Genomic DNA, 15,324 nt, shown 5'->3' on the forward strand with positions numbered 1-15,324 from the left:
ACAAGCCTCATTATAACAAACTCATCTGCCACAAAAATAACTTCGTTATCCGAAAATTTGTTATCAACGTTTATTGGTAACACTTCATCTATGACAAGACTATTCTTCATTTACCTCGTTATAACTGATAATTCGTTATATCCGTGTTCGTTATATCGAGGTTTTATGTATTTGTATGTGCCATGTTCCTTACCATGTAGTGGCCATATGTGCCGATATAAGCGCTGTGCTAGTTTCATATCACAATGTCCTTACGTCTTTTCCTCTTGGTGCAGCACACAACAAGAATGGTGTGAGTCCATGTTAAATATTCCCTTACACAAAGCATAACAAGTCTGCTCCCTTGTTTTTGTATTATTGGGATATTTGCAGTAATGCCCTCTACTGCAGCTTATTATTCAATCATTACAACTTGTGCCTTTCTAAAGCTTGATTTGAACATTACTAACTCTTTGTCTATTCTTTCATAGATATCAGCAGTTTTACTGCACATTTACATTTTTAATATTGTGTTTATAATGTGCCCTATTTTTCATCTCGATGGTATTACAAATAAGTACTACTTTTTACCTTATCTTCATACGACTAAATTAAAATAAATTCACAAGCTTGTGAAGTAACATACTTTAACTACATTTGCCAGATGCTTTTTCAATATCCGAATCTGGAGGACTTCACATGCGGCTGCTAGTGGTTTTGGCAAATTGTTAGTGTAAACATACAGAGCTAGCAAGTTTAACAATATTCCATCTATCTACTGTCATGTGATGCATTGCATTTTTCTACGAGAATGTACGTAAAACATGCAGCATAAGAGATTTCGATATAGGGGCATATACGAGAAAGAATGCTAGCATATCAATAGGGGGGTGCCCCATTCAGCTTTGCAGATTATTTTATGTCATATCCAGTTCAAACTATCCTCGACCCCTTGTTGCCCGTCCTGTCCCGGTCAAATTTCAGAGAGAAGGGGTGCTTTTTCAATGCTCCAGTTATCTTGGAATGGGGGTGTGTAGCCTGGGACCCCCCACACGCATAGTAACATACTAGAGCTTCACCTAGGTGCCGTGTCTGGTGGTGTCAAGGGAGCGCTATGTGCAGTGGACGTGTTGTGGTGCACTGTGACGTTGGTGCTGTTCTGATCGGGACATGTGCAGTTTGGCATTCATGTTGCCCACTGAGGGCTTTTGTAAAGACACCAGAATGCGTGTATGTTTGTTTTTGCAGTGGGAGCTGACACAGTGTGTTTGTTTTACAAAGAGAGCAAGAGCTCATGCATGAGCTACACAAGGTGGATTAAGTCTCCGAGGACACAGTGGCGGAAGCAAGTGCACAATCAACACAGTGCAAGTGCTTGAGAGCAAAAGTTATAAGCTTGAAGGTGAGTTCATGACACCAGCATCAAGAGGTGCCAGTAGCAAGCAGCAGGAGGTGTTCGAAAACGCTGCGATGTGAGTGGCGTGCATTTGCATCTGGATAAAACTAAAGACTGATACAGTGGTGGTCCAGCCAGTTTCAGATATGGAGCAAATTTTGGAGCAGGAAGAAAGCTGTGTTGGAGCAGATTGTGTTTAGGAGCATGTTTGGAGCTGAAAAAATTGTGCTTTGGAGCAGTTTTTGGAGCATACAAAATGGAGTTCGGGATCACATGGAGTAGAGCAGGATTAAGTCTGCGACTTTTTAGTGCACATTCTTATTATAGTGCAATCACGAAATGCTGCTCTAACGTAAACAAGAAGACAAGAGCAAAATTCAGAGAGCAGCAATTAATTAGGCTGTTCACATAAAATAATGTCACATGCAGGCTTTTCACCGCAACAAACAAGATGTAAATTGTGGTGAAGCACTAATGAAAAGGTGAGCATGAGAAATACAGTTTCTGCGAGTGACATGTGTCAAAACGTCATTCCTCCCTTCCCCCCACTCACCACCAGTATTATCCCCCCTTGGATCCTTAACTGGCAGGGTTTCTCAAGCTAGGTTCTGCAAAAGGGTCCTGCAAGTGCCGAGAACTACATACCATTTATTACCCATTAATTTACTATTTAGAGGGTTTACTATTTATTTATTTTGAATGAGACTTCGGAAGTAATGACAAAGCTATGGCAAGTCGCATCCGCACTTCCGTGGTCTCTGTACAGGGACGAACTCGCGTGGCAGTGGCACTCCAGATTCATCATTGCGCCACATTGAACAATTAGACGACACATGGTAGCCGCACTGAGAACACTCGCAAGTGTAGTTTGTAACAAGTGCATGGGTCCGAATCAGTTGGAAAGTTTTGCAGGCTGAGAGCAGATTGTGTGGCCTTTTTTGACGAGTGGCTGTTAAAATGGCGTATCAAAGAGGACATGTCAGCCAAGTCATGCATTATTTGGGGCTCACTGCAGCGCGTCACTGGCAGCATGGCTCAGTTTCTATGCGCACTGGTTTGCCACCACATTATGTTCCATTGAAGACGTGTGACGAGCACTTCGACACAAACGAGCAGCACTTTTTGCTTGACGTGTGCTCACGCATTTAGTCTTTGCGCTACGATCGGTATGCTGAAGAATCTCGTGCAGCGCAACTGACATAGAACACTTTATTTGGTGAAATATCAAACTATTGCTTGTCCAAATGTTAATTTGCACGAAGGTTCCCTCATGGTTTTGGCAAATAAAACCCCAGAAATTATTATTATGTACGTGTGAAGAAGCCGTTGACAGCGTGCGCTGCCTAAAACAGTATAGCCGCGTGGCCCATATGCACTGCCTTACGATAAGCAAAACAGCTTGGCAAAAAAATCACTTGTCTATGCATTATTGACAGCTCTTCAATAAGAGTGATTACCTTCCAGATTATAGACAAAATGCCAAACATCGATGACAGAGATCACCTTCACACATTTGGTTAGGCCAATTATAATGAGGAAAAGCGCTTGTGGAATGAGGGCGAGAGGATTCCGCAGCAGTATGGAAAAGTTCCTCATAAATCGAGCTTGTACCACCGATCCTAAGATACATTGCTAGATAAACTGATTGGGTATATACTTCATGGCTTTGACATTATGTATATACCCAAATATAATGCATTTAGGCCCTAAAGAACGGATGTCGGCGGGCTTGCCTCGAATTCGATGTCAGGCGATGCTTACTTGCGAGTTGCAGCCGGCGAAAGTACAACTTTTTTTGCATTGTACCTGCAGTTCGCTTCGATGAGTTTCCTACTTTTCTGAAGCGTCGATGTGTGGCAAGTAGCTTTCCAGGTCCTTGATTTTCAGGAAACTGTGCCTCGACACAAACAACAGAAGTAGGTCTATTGTGGCCTATGCACATTCGCTTGCAAACAGCTCTCTTTGCACTACCCAGTTCGCGCCAGCGCTGCGATGAGGGTGCTGGTGGTTGTTTTCTTGCAGTGCCACTTGGGCAGAGTGACGTCTATAAATCATTCTCACACCACTGCCAACTGCTAACAATGTCTTTGCAACCAAAACGACATACCATAGTACTCGGCACTCCAACTCCAGAAGGAGACCATGAGGAGGAGGAGGCGAAAGAGCTGGCGCTCGATGGCCCAGTACAGAGGGGGCAAGAGCACGCGCAGCGGATAGAAGGCCACCCACATCCAGGCCAGGTAGGTGGGGATGCAGTAGAGGTTGTTGGCGAGCACAAACATGACCCGCAGCCAGCAGCGCACCTGGTGGAGCAGCCGCCGCAGTTCCATCTCCTGCGGATGCAGCAACGAACTGAATTGAGAAGGGGGCGCAGAGTGTCACAGAGATTAAGAACTTGTCACTGGGTGAGTTGGTGAATACGGATGACATCTCCATTTTAGCAGGAAGCGACAGGAAGTGCTTGTCCTGTCGTCTCTCATGTGTCAGTGTTCCTTAGCACTAAAATTAAGATGTGATGAGCTCACATTCCCGTGAGATTCCAGCATTCTCTGGTGTACCAACACTTATTTATTTATTTATTCAAAATACCCCTAAAGGCCCTCAACGAGGGTATTACATAGGGGGACATTTTACAATAAATTGTGAAAAACAACAGAGTGAGAAAAACGGTAAAAAGTACAATCTTGACATTTGGCTGGTATACATAGTCAGAAAACAACAACAACAACGACAATGAAGTAAATGCAAACTACAACATACTGAAGTAACTAGACACAAATGGTAAAAAAAAAAAGGAAAAGGTGCAAGCACAGTAGGCAGTTACTGAATGCCTACGCAAACAGAGTACATGAAATACACAATACAGAAGGAATACCGCTACAATATGCGAAATGAAAAAGGGAAAAGGTGAAAAGAAATGAATTAGGTAGGACACCGCGTTTAGGCAATACGCTCAGTGCGTAGAAGATCTTGAAATTTCGTTATGTTTTTTTCGGTAGCTACGTGCGATGATAAATGGTTCCATTCAATGATAGTGCATGGTATGAATGAATTAGCGAAACGATGCGTGTGACATATGGGTCGTATGACTTTGTACTGGTGATCGCGGCGAGAAAAAACGACTGCAGGGAGCTGAAAGAAATCGTCAGAAAGAATTGAATGATGGTATAGCTTGTGAAAAAGCGAAAGGCGAGCTGCTTGGCGACGATGAGATAAGGGTTCAAGTTCGGCGCGATCTCTTAGTGCAGTGATGCTTGAATGACGTGAGTAATCTGAAAAAATAAAACGCACAGCACGGTTTTGCAAGGATTCAATATTCTGGATAAGATAGGCTTGAACTGGGTCCCAAATAGCTGAAACGTATTCGATTTTTGGTCGAACGAGTGTTAAATAGGCGAGCTTAAATGTTTGATAAGACCAAGTGAACGATTAGCTGAAGCAAGGATGACGTCAATGTGATAATGCCACGTGAGATCTGATTGAAAGTGAACACCAAGGTATTTATAACTAGAACTAAGTGTTATTTCGGCATTATTTAAAACGTAAGATGTTGGTATGCGGGCATTACGTAGGGTAAATGACATTAACTTTGTTTTGGAATGAATCCAAAACAAAGTTAATGTCATTTAATGTCAGTTAATGTCAGTTAAAGTCTCCCATATATGGCCTATCATGTTGCCCATGACAGCCATGGTTTACCCATGCCATCACCAACACAGGTGACAGCATTTTGCCGATTTTATGTATAAAGGAACTCTGAATTTAAGGCAGTAGCCCGGTACCGCATTTCATTGCAGGATGCAAACATGAAAAATATTTGTACATTTGTTGTTTATTCCTCCTTAGATTGCATGCCAATTCTAAGCTTTGTGGTTTCTTTAAACCAATTTAGTGACAATCAATTCATATTTTGACCACATGTTTCTTTGCACTAAAATATGTATGTGTTTTTCAATAAAATTCAGTTGATTTGCACTGCGTACGTATGGTCTTTTTTTTTCTGCATTTCTTGCACTTTCTATGATGACAGGCACAGAGAAAATATTGGTTCGAAGCGATGTTTTCATTCATTTAGTGAGAAGAGACAAGTTGTTTGCCCAAAAAATGTATGCCAAGGTTTTCACGAACGTCACCAGTATGCCAATGTGCTGTCAGTGGCATTAATGGATTTCACTCAGAATCATTCAGTGAAGGAGAATTCTGGAAACTTAAATGTGTCTCCCTTAGAATGTAGCACAGTCTTCATTTACTAATTAACAGCCAAGTTAACTCATTACTGGAATTACAGGAAGGTGTCATTTGTTCTTTTGTTGTCTATTCCTGTCTCGCTTACCAAGCTTTGTTCCATTAGACTGCCCTAAATGTTACTACAGGAATGCAATTAACTAAATATTGATGGAGCTCAATTATGATTTCTATTTTATGTTCCTCTATAAGAAAGCTGCATGCTGAATTAATATTACATTTAGATATTAATAACTTTCAAAACATTTATGCTAAGACAAAAATTAGTCGACAACGAATTCGCAACTAAACTGGGCGCGCAAAGTTTTTGCATGCATCAAGATGCCTGCTGCTATACCAACTATCTCAGAGGCCACATTCTACTGGGTACTACATCCTGCTTGATGTCATAAGCCTGAATGCTGAATGAGCAAAATTCCTGCATGATAGAAATGCTGCACCTTAGCACTAATGAATTATTGCAAAGTAGTCAAATAAACACAGCCAAACCAATTGCTTCAATACTGTAAGGCAACGTAATTCTATATCATGAACAGTTGAACACAATTCACATATTACAAACAGAACACATTAGTTCATCGATGCTGGTACTGCGTTCGATTACAAGATAGCAATCGCAAAAAATATTTGTACATTTGTCACTTATTTTTCCTTGCATTGCATGCCGATTCTAAGCTTTGCGGTTTCTTTAAATATTTCATTTAAAGAAACAAAAGTAAGACATAAGATTCTTAACTTAGAATAGTTCACTTCCAATATGTTTTGCATTTTTAATTGGAGAGAACTGATAGTTATACAAATATCCCCCATGTATGAATGAACAAAATGCAACTGAGCTTACTACCAATGCGCCATGTGCATGTAACATAAATGTCTCAAACAATTAGAATAGATCTTTAATGCTTGAGCTGTCAGTACTTGGCCAAAAATGACAACAGTTTTATGCAGATGTCTTCAATCATTTGAAAAAGTGAACTTTTTCCTCTGTATGAGTGTAAAAATGCAGGAACTACTGCAGAACCATGTTTCAATGATTAAGCATAAAGAAATTATGCAGATCGCAGTCAGAAAAGTCATACCAGTGGTGAACTGACAGTGGGAGTTCCAGAGGTTACAACCCAGCCTCCCTGCCCCCATGAGGCCAACTTCAAGCCTTTCCTAATAGCCCTACTGTCCTTTTAACCAACAGTCTAAACATATGCGTTCAAAGATTCTGTTGATGTCACTGAAATTTAGCAGGTGACTTCAGGTTGAATTCTACATGCAGCAACTTTGCAGAATGGCTTCTTGGCTTTGTCAAGCTCTTGCAAGACATTTCAGTAAAACACGGAAGAAATAAGCACCATTATTATCCTTGGGTATTTTATTATTTGGCACTACATTTGGTGTTCGATTCCTCTAGCTGAAGCAAGGAAATGTCATATTATGCAAGCTGCCCACTTCCCCTCCTCCCCCCACAATCCCATGATCTTGTCCAAATTTCAACCCCCAACCCCTTGACAGATATTCTGGGTTAACTACTGAGGCATATATCAAATTAAAAATGGCATCATCCAATAAAGTGAGCAGAAATTCAAAGCCAATCCATACGCAATTACATAAAGCACCCATTGCTGTGTATCCCAATGTACACTTTCCATCTTCCCATACTGTCCTACCAGGAAAAGTGTAAAAAAGCTTGACTGAAAACTTAAATTTATAAAAGAAAGCACACTGCTCAGGGGAAGGAGGCTAGTGAAATCGAAATAGAAGCAAAGTAACATGTAGTACTGCTCTGCCCCAAGACAAGTCCCCAAACATGAATTTGGGACCTGGCGTATTAAAACGTAAGATTCTAACAATGTATTCCGTAATGTTATAAACTTCCCTGCACCAGGACATCGTGAATAATGGTTTCAATTAAATGATGATGGCGATTTCTTCATGAGGATGCACAAGGCTACTTATCCGACATCCTTCTTAATGTGCAATATTTTATCCCGTCTACACATGCCACAGTGTAAGAGCCCTCGCCAATAATAACTTTCTCGAACGAATAGCATATGCCACCCTGCTCTCCACGATGAAGTATCCGAGCTACATGTTTACAACATTCCTAGCTGTCCAGATAAACACTGCGAACCAGTGATAAGTTTGGGGCACTTTTGAGCTGCCAGGCACACAACGAGGTTATCAGTACACTGCTCCCGCGCGGGGGGGGGTCACACAAGCAAAGGAGACAAGTTCCCCCTTCTGCAGATTCGTACGATGCTCAAGACAACTCGACTGCACTCCATGTCCTATCGTATGTCCTAGGAAAACACTGCAACGTGTGTGTGTCACGTCAGATATGGCCTAATGTTACAGGCAGCAGAGGATGACCGGCCCACATGAGGCTATTCTCAACATGTAGGTACACACACACACAAGACCTCTCTACTTGGAGATTGGTCAAGGTCAGACCACTTGGCGTGAGGACACTTGGAAGTATCAGGCGCACTTTCTATCATGCTTGCAAGGCTTGAACAAGGTTGCCAAGAGAACAGTCGTTCTCTCGCTTCATGAACAAGTCAGGCGACCAATTAAAGCGGAAACTCGGGAAGTAAAGCAAGACCACAGGGTCTCTAACAGTATATTTCAATTACAAAAAGATGGATACGTGGGCTAGTTGGTAATTCATATTCATTAAAAAACTTGGAGTGTGGGTAATTGCCATTCATGCTGTTTCCAACCTCTCTTGGAAAATACAACTCATTTGTTCTGGCCTCCTGTTCAAACCATGTTCAACATTTCAAAAGCGTATCACATCTCTAAGAATGCAGAACTATTTGTAAGCGATCCATCCTTGTCACTACGTGACTGTGAATTTAACTATTGATAAATTCTATGCAAGTGCCCCGATTACATGCTTCACATGTTTTTTTATTTGAAATATTTTTTTTTTGGATTTGCTGCTTGTTCTTTCTTGCAGTCAAGATTTTAAAAACATCCACCTTCGCATCCTTGAATGCTGTACCTTATGAAAATAAGTGCAACCTCTTCTCTTCATTCCAAAAGTTCAAACGTAAAAGATTCATCAACTTTAACGAAGCACTGTGCTGTGCTAGTAGACAAAGCTGGGATGGGTGGTGAAAGCGTAAAATTGCAATAAGAAATAAGGATTCCCATCTTATGCCAAATGACTTGCAATATAGAAAACACTGGTCAGAGATATTGCAATAAGTATTGCGGACGCGATATCACTACATCGTTAAAGGCATGATGCATACTCCACATGATACAGCTTAGTGAATTCAGGTCACACGCAAGTGTGATAGGTGATGCTGAAAAGATAATTGAACTTCACTCATAACAATTCATCGATCGCTGATATTCATGTTCAGTGGGAGATCAACAATGACGAATGATCAATATGACTAAACATCCAAAACAACACTGAAATTTGTGACATGCTGTATAGTAGAGGACTCTCGGTTATCTTGAGCGCAAATGAGGTCCAAATTAACATGCACCAAAGTCAGGCAGAACTTGGGGTGGCTGGGCCCTTCTGCCAACATTTGAGGTGAAGCCCAGGCCACCTCGCCTGGTAATCGGCAATCTCTAACCTCCCCTAAACCTCCCGTGAAAAAGAGGGACCTGAAGCATGTGCAGGCATCCAGTATTTACTGTAGACACGTCCCAATCGAACCAGTGGCGTATATTTGTCTGCCAGGAGAATCGCACAGTCACTTAATCAACCCCAATATAGTGCGGGCGTATCGGTAGCTTTCATTCCATAACGGGAAGTAAGGGTTACATAATTTACATTAAATCCGTTTAAACGCCATAGCGGCGCACTTCCCTTCAGTGCGGGCACGCCCCCCAGACCAAACAGCACAACTGGCACAGGCAACTCTGCGAGCTGCCAAGTCGGCATTATCGGGCGGGAAGCACGGATAAGCCCTGGGGAAGGCCCTACACTCGCATGTTTGAAGGCTAGGCGGACCAGAAAGACGATCCCTCTTCACAATCGTGCTTAATAACACACGTGCTCATCTAGCAGGCCACGACTCTTGGCAGCAGCCGCGCGGGCGCCGTGTTTGCCCGAGGCTTCTCCCGTCCACTTGTACTGCACACCCTGTGAGATACGACAGCTTACTATCTACGAGAGGTGGTGCGTGGCGGCTGAGACGGCCGATAGCGGAGATTGAAGGGCCGGGCGTGGGTAGGTGGTGTGATCGGCACTGACACGCTACAAAGCAGGCACCGCTCGCGGAAGCGTGCCGTGTGCAATGTTTCGACGAACGGACGCCACTAGATAACATATCGCGTTATGCGTAAGCGCTCAATTCCGACCCTCCACTTCCGTACTCGTGGCTTTTTCTTTCCGATGCAAATTTACCGCAGCGTTGATTTCCGCGCGAACGGCCCAGTGGGCCGTGGCTGGTTATTCCTCTTAGTAATAAGAATAATAATTAACAAAAAACCACGTCGCCCGTACAATTCTAGGACGATATTCCCTAATGCGATATTAAGTTAAGAAGCACAAACGAGAGAGAAATCCAGGTAAAGACGATCAGGCTTGAAGTGATGAAAAAAAAAAAAAGATTACACCATCTCCCGCTCAAGGGGACCATGAGGCGATGCGAAGCAGCGTTTCGGCATGTCTAAAGTCCCTAGATATTTCCCTGTAAATCTAGGGACTTTAGGCATGTCGAGCCCGCGTTTCAGGGGGAGAGGGAAGAGGGGGTGGGAGAAAGGAGTGGAAAAGGGGGAGAGCGGAGTGGAGAGGTGTGTGGAGAGGGAATGCGCATGCGCAGAAAGGGTGGTCAAGCCGCACATCGCACACCACCACCACCGGTTTGAACTCCGCCATAAGATGCTTCGCATCTAAAAATCGTTGAACAAGACCCGGTGGTAGAGGTCACATGCTTTCGGGACACTGCTACTGCGGGCGGACGTCAGGCGAGGTGCGCGCTTTCGCCGTTGTAACGAATTCGTCACGCTTTCACGTTAAAACAACAAAAGTTTCAACGCATGCTGTGCAAAAAAACCTTAACTGATTTAACAAAACTACCTGGCGATAAAAAGTGTGAACTTACGATTAGGGGACGGTGTGATATGAACAACGTGGAAACGCGGACTCTCACCCTGCATGCGACATATCAGTACAGTACGTATTGGTTTCATTTATTTCTGATACTATAAAGTTCTGCTGAGAGCCTATTCTGACGACGTTTCGGCCGGAATCCAATTGCAGCGTCGCAAATGAACAATTCTGCCGTTACTGCTCTGTTACTGTCACTACTTCACTTTATATGTACGTACGCACGTACGTGTGTGTGTGTGTGTGTGTGTGTTGTGTGTGTGTGTGTGTGTGTGTGTGTTGTGTGTGTGTGTGTGTGTGGTTGTGTGTGTGTGTGTGTGTGTGTGGGTGTGTGTGTGTGTGGTGTGTGTGTGTGGTGTGGTGTGTGTGTGTGTGTGTGTTTGTGTGTTGTGTGTGTGTGTGTGTGTGTGTTGTGTGTGTGTGTGTGTGTGTGTGTGTGGTGTGTGTGTGTGTGTGGTGTGTGTGTGTGTGTGTGTGTGTGTGTGTGTGGTGTGTGTGTGTGTGTGTGTGTGTGTGTGTTTAAGTTCATTATTCATTAATATCAGGGCGTAGGCAGAAATTTTTTTTCGGGGGGGGGGAGGTTCAACCATACTACTTTATGTATGTTCGTGCGTGCGTTTGTATGTGTGCGTGTATATATGCACAAGCAAAACAAAAATTTCGGGGGGGGTTGAACCCCCCCACCCCCCCACCCTTGGCTACGCGCCCCTGATTAATATATATAGTGTAAGTGTGCTAACAGACCAGCTCAGTTTATTGCCTTGAAGAAACTCACAAGCAAACGAGTCAAAAACACTATAGCGGTGCCGAAAAGGCAGCCGCTCTGTGTTTATACATACGAAAAGAAATAAGTCACGCCGCTGACTCGTGAAATGTTTTGAAAACACAAAGCAATGCCCTGCGACGCTTTTGTCTTTTGAACGACGCGCGTGGCTGTTGACTTTCAATGTCACCAAGCTCAATTTCGAACAGTCAAAATATTATCGGAAATTAAACGGCCGTCCGTTTAGTATTTCCATTTAATTATATTCATACCTATAGAATGGAAATGATGCTACAGACACCAGGAAAGCGTAATGGTAGAACCTTTCAGTCCCGCGTATTTCTTCAGCAGGCGTTGTTCGAATGCCTCAGCAGTGATTGCGAGGTATGCAGAAATGTCATGGAAGTTATAATGCGGCGAGTAGATAGAGGATTGTAATAAGACTGAAACTTGGGCTGTATAGAATTTTGTCGTTTCTGAAATAAAAGATTCAGTTGTGAGCAGGCCTGTAGCCAGGAATTTTTTTCGTGGGCGGGGGGTGGGGGCACTTGCTGAAAACCTTGACTTTTGAGAAAGACACCTATTTTTATTATTTATTTTTGGTAAAAACACATACTTCATCAAAGTTTCGAGTGCATGACGCGTCTGTGCGTCATGCACTATCACCAAGCCGATGGGCGCCGAATCAAAAGACGTGGCCAGCAATTGCTTGGCAGGCGGTAACCCCTATGCAATCCGAGGATACGCACAGCTTTCAAGCCTGTGCCATGGGTTGTCTGTCATTGCGGTACGCGGGCGATAATGCCGGGGTGAGGGTCGTGAAAGCTTCTTGCACTTGCACGTCTCCTCAAGCCTAGGTCGCTAGGACCAGTGGCGTAAATCCAGTTAAACCACAAGGGGGATACACATCTTGTCATAGCGGGCATATTTTTATTTTTATTTATATAAATATTAAAATGTTTTGAAATGAATTTTTTAAAAAACGAGCATGGGTTTCGAGCTCATGTAATTGCACTGTTCTTGGAGTCTTCTCCGAAAACGGTCAAGCGGCATTTGCGATTTCAGTAATCTCACATAGCTGAAGGGTATTGAACACAGGCCTGCACACACTGCAAAATAAACAGGCATTAACAAAAAAAAGTTGACGGCACTATATTTACCTCTCAAGCAATTCAAATACGTGGCGTTTGAAAAATAAATCTCAAGGGGGGATAATGCAAGTGGTGTCCCCCCAGCCTGAACATAGGGCGGGTCAGGACCCCCTTTACCCCCCGTGATTTACCCCAGTGCATCCAAAAATGAAGATTATGAGAGACGTAGTAGTGGAGGCCTCCGGAAATTTAGACCGCCTGGGGTTCTTCGCCTATATCTAAGCACACGGGCGTCCAGCAATTCGCCTCCATCGCAAGCGACCGCCGCGGCCGGGATTCGACCCCGCGACCTATCCACTAGACCCCTACGGTGGGTACGGTGCAGAAAAGCCCCTCCTTTCCTCCTCACCCGCTTGGCGCGCTGATCCTGGCGTCGCTCCGTCGTCGCTCGCTCGCTGCTGATGTGATCATCCTCGCGGCCGAGGAACGCGGCTTCGAGCCTCCTGATCATGTTCAAGAAGTTGTGACGTAGCAGCGTAGCGTATATGAACAAGAAGAAGCACAAGCTCGTTCACTCGAGCATCGGGCACCGAGTCGCTTCACCGCCACAAATGCAGGACCACCGAAGAGCGCGAACACAACAAGGTTATAATAGTAAAGGAGGGTCACAGGCAGGCGAGCGAGCGAGCAGCTCTCGCTCGGTACACAGCTGCTGCAGCTTCGAAGCTAGCGGCGAAAAAGGCGGCACCTCACAGGCAGCTGAGTGCACGCGCGCGGCCTGGCTGACAAGCTGCTTGATAGAAAGGAGTCCCCGCGGCACATGCGCACTTTTGGCGGACACACATACACGGAAGGGCGCGCAGATATGGGCAGGGCGGGCAAGACAGCGGTTAATAGGTGGAGGAGAGACAGAAATGACGACAGAGAGGAAGGGATGACGAAAGCATTGCCCCGTAACGTCACACGCGTATCCGTTTCGGGCCCCTATCAACGGCGTGATATCAGTAACGATTAAACAAAAAGAAAAAGAGAGATCGGCCCACAGCGCGGCTCGCGCAGCAAAGCGCGGTCCCCTTGCTGTTCGCAACGGACCTGCAAGGTCCGAGACAATGAACGGTCGGCCAACACAAACGGACGCCGACGCGCATTGTCCTAGGACGTCGCCAGCCGCGAAACGAGAGCACCGCCTGCCCGATCCGAGCAGCACTGAGAAAACAAGGCGCGTAGGACTTGCCCGTGCGGCCACGCACTCGACACGCGCTTGGCTAAAACCGCGAACTGCTGGGATATTTTCCCGGCATGTATAATTTGATGCAGTTTGGGCCCGTGCACCTACCAAGACTTTCTGCCAACTGTTTCTTATAACGTATTCATCCCGTAAGAAAAAAGTATATATAACAACGAAACCGCCCTCCTTTTCGCGATCTTGTTGTGAACGTGTCAAAAACAGAACGTACGCACACGTCATTGCTTTCTAGGAGTTTTCGAAATGAAGTGTACACGAAGATACTTTCATTTTGTTCCTGTCGCAGGTTTAGGCGAATGGCACTGCCATGCAGCGTGGTCCATCGCTTCAAAACCTGCGCTAAACAGCAAACACGGATGCGCTTGCGTAACCTCACGAGATTATAGGGAAGATCACCCTGCTTAGTATTCATTCCTATCCGCACCACAGAAACAATATGGCTGACCAGCCAAGCGCTACCGCACTCTTGTATGCGTAGAGTGAAGCCTACAGCGGGCCGCCTCCATCGTCGAAGCCATGGAGTGGAGCTGTCGGCGATCGAATATGAAACGACACCGCTCGGGCGGCCACTTTGGCAGTGTGCCACGTGCGAGTGGGTGGTGGTGGTATCTTTATTGGGTGCGAGTGGGCGGCTCTTCACGATTGCGGAATCGTTTTTGCGAAGAGCACCCTCTCCATCCCCCCGTAACGTTTCCCTTTCCCCGAGGCGAGCCAAACGATGACGCCTCCACCGCCTGCAACAGTCAGCGATAGAGTGGTCACCAGATAGCGTCCGTCCACACGGCGCAGAGATCCTTGTAGGCCTGTGCGCGCGTTTGCAGAGCAGGCGAAGGACGGAGGGGGGACTCAACGCACAGAGTTTCCCACATTATTAAGGCGAAAGCTTTAGATGCCTTATCAAACACGAAAATTGATCGGCGTACCGCGGCGACGGCACCAACACGAGTGACGCAAAAAAGCCACGTGATGAGGTGACCACGACGTCACAAATTGCCAAAAAGTTGCGACTTCACTGTGACGTCACATATGGCACCGTCGCTCGGTCAAAGTTGGGCAGATCACGGAGGCAGTGCAAAACCAGGAGAAGTGCAGTATATGCATAAGGGACCCTGCAATTTTTTTTTTTTACTAGAGGGAACTGTGCACATGTGCTGCGGTCGTTCAGCCACCATGAGAAATATGGGTAGTATATAGATTTGCACAGCCTACGTGCTTGCAGCTTGAAACGCGCACCGGTGGGTTTGTTTATTCTTGTTCTGGCTTTTGTTTCGGACAAAAGAATGACTCGTTGTGAACAGCTGACTTGAATTGGTCAGCCTCAAACGGGTAAGGGCGGTAAAATGGGACGGCTAAACTTTTGCTGAACTTCGTCTCGCGACAAAGCGGATGCAAACCACACGGAACCGAAAGAACAGGGGCGTAGCCAGAAATTTTTTCGGGGGGGGGGGGTTCAACCATACTTTATGTATGTTCGTGCGTCTGTATGTGCGCGTGTATATGTACGCAAGCAAAACTGAAAAATTTCGGGGGGGTTCGAAC

The 15,324-nt window shown here is 45.1% G+C and overlaps 1 protein-coding gene across 1 annotated transcript in view; it reads right to left on the reverse strand.

The window, feature by feature from the left end:
• The window catches only part of LOC119376252 (acyl-CoA:lysophosphatidylglycerol acyltransferase 1-like), a 28,889-nt gene extending 15,800 nt beyond the window's left edge, over positions 1-13,089 (reverse strand). Inside the window, 2 exon segments of the mRNA XM_037646156.2 lie at positions 3,483-3,708; positions 12,949-13,089. Coding sequence (XP_037502084.1) covers positions 3,483-3,708; positions 12,949-13,050 — 328 coding nt within the window. The 5' untranslated portion in view covers positions 13,051-13,089.
• Between the last annotated feature and the right edge of the window lie 2,235 nt (positions 13,090-15,324).

Source organism: Rhipicephalus sanguineus, unplaced genomic scaffold (assembly GCF_013339695.2).
Source record: "Rhipicephalus sanguineus isolate Rsan-2018 unplaced genomic scaffold, BIME_Rsan_1.4 Seq1138, whole genome shotgun sequence".
In the NCBI taxonomy this organism is placed as follows: domain Eukaryota; kingdom Metazoa; phylum Arthropoda; class Arachnida; order Ixodida; family Ixodidae; genus Rhipicephalus; species Rhipicephalus sanguineus.